This window comes from Buceros rhinoceros, unplaced genomic scaffold, assembly GCF_000710305.1.
Source record: "Buceros rhinoceros silvestris isolate BGI_N320 unplaced genomic scaffold, ASM71030v1 scaffold19941, whole genome shotgun sequence".
Lineage (NCBI taxonomy): Eukaryota > Metazoa > Chordata > Aves > Bucerotiformes > Bucerotidae > Buceros > Buceros rhinoceros.
In genome coordinates this window covers 56,637-57,412 of record NW_010393947.1, presented here as the reverse complement: position 1 = coordinate 57,412, position 776 = coordinate 56,637, and the positions used below count along the sequence as shown (strand labels likewise).

Below are 776 nucleotides of genomic sequence, written 5' to 3'. Positions count from 1 at the left end.
GTTCAAACAAGAGCATCGTATTGGCGGGTATAAGGTAGGATCTCATGATGTGATTTTGCAATTTCTGTTCTTCACCACGGCTGTAAAAAAACCAAAACCCAAACTAACCCCCAAACCAAACAAGCTTCTTGAAGTCAATAGAAAAATCATCTGATAAAATGCAGAAACAAACAAACAAACAAACAAAGTTTTCATCTGGGGAAGGGTGGCCAGTTTCTTTGGGGGTTACCAAGTACTAATTCTATATTTTTTCCCTGAAATTGAAGCTTGTAGGAGAGCAGCACAGCTGAGGATTATTTACAGAGACGATTTGGAAAACTAAAGACTGACTTTGCAAAGCGGAGTGAGACTGGTTTGCTTTACGCATTTTCAGCTGAGTTGTTAAAAACATGACCACCCACTCTGGCGACTGTCAGCAGCTTAATGAAGGAAAGGGTGGAAGTCAAAAGTTATTATTTTCTATAGAGTTTATGATCTGTGAAACTGAAATGGGAAGAAGAATTTGAGGGAAAGTAACAGCAATTACTTACAAGGGTTTGTTTGAATTTTAAACAGCTTCAGATTAGATGTTTTGGTCTAACTTGGTGGTTACTGATTAAGAGGGAGTTTTAGGGAGGCCAGGGAGCTCAGCGGGGTAGCGCACGGACCTTTCACCTCCCGCTATCTGCCTGGGTCAGGTCAGAAGTCACGATTCTGTCATCGTATCCTGCTCCTCCCAGGGACTGGGAGTGCGTGACTGGCGTGGCAAATTGCTGTTCCAGCACTACCCTGGCCAC

The 776-nt window shown here is 43.0% G+C and overlaps 1 protein-coding gene across 1 annotated transcript in view; it reads left to right on the top strand.

The window, feature by feature from the left end:
* Positions 1-776, top strand: part of FGFR2 (fibroblast growth factor receptor 2) — an 81,215-nt gene that overhangs the window by 24,152 nt on the left and 56,287 nt on the right. The window contains 1 exon segment of the mRNA XM_010145076.1: positions 1-34. This exon segment is cut by the window's left edge and continues 2 nt beyond it. Coding sequence (XP_010143378.1) covers positions 1-34 — 34 coding nt within the window.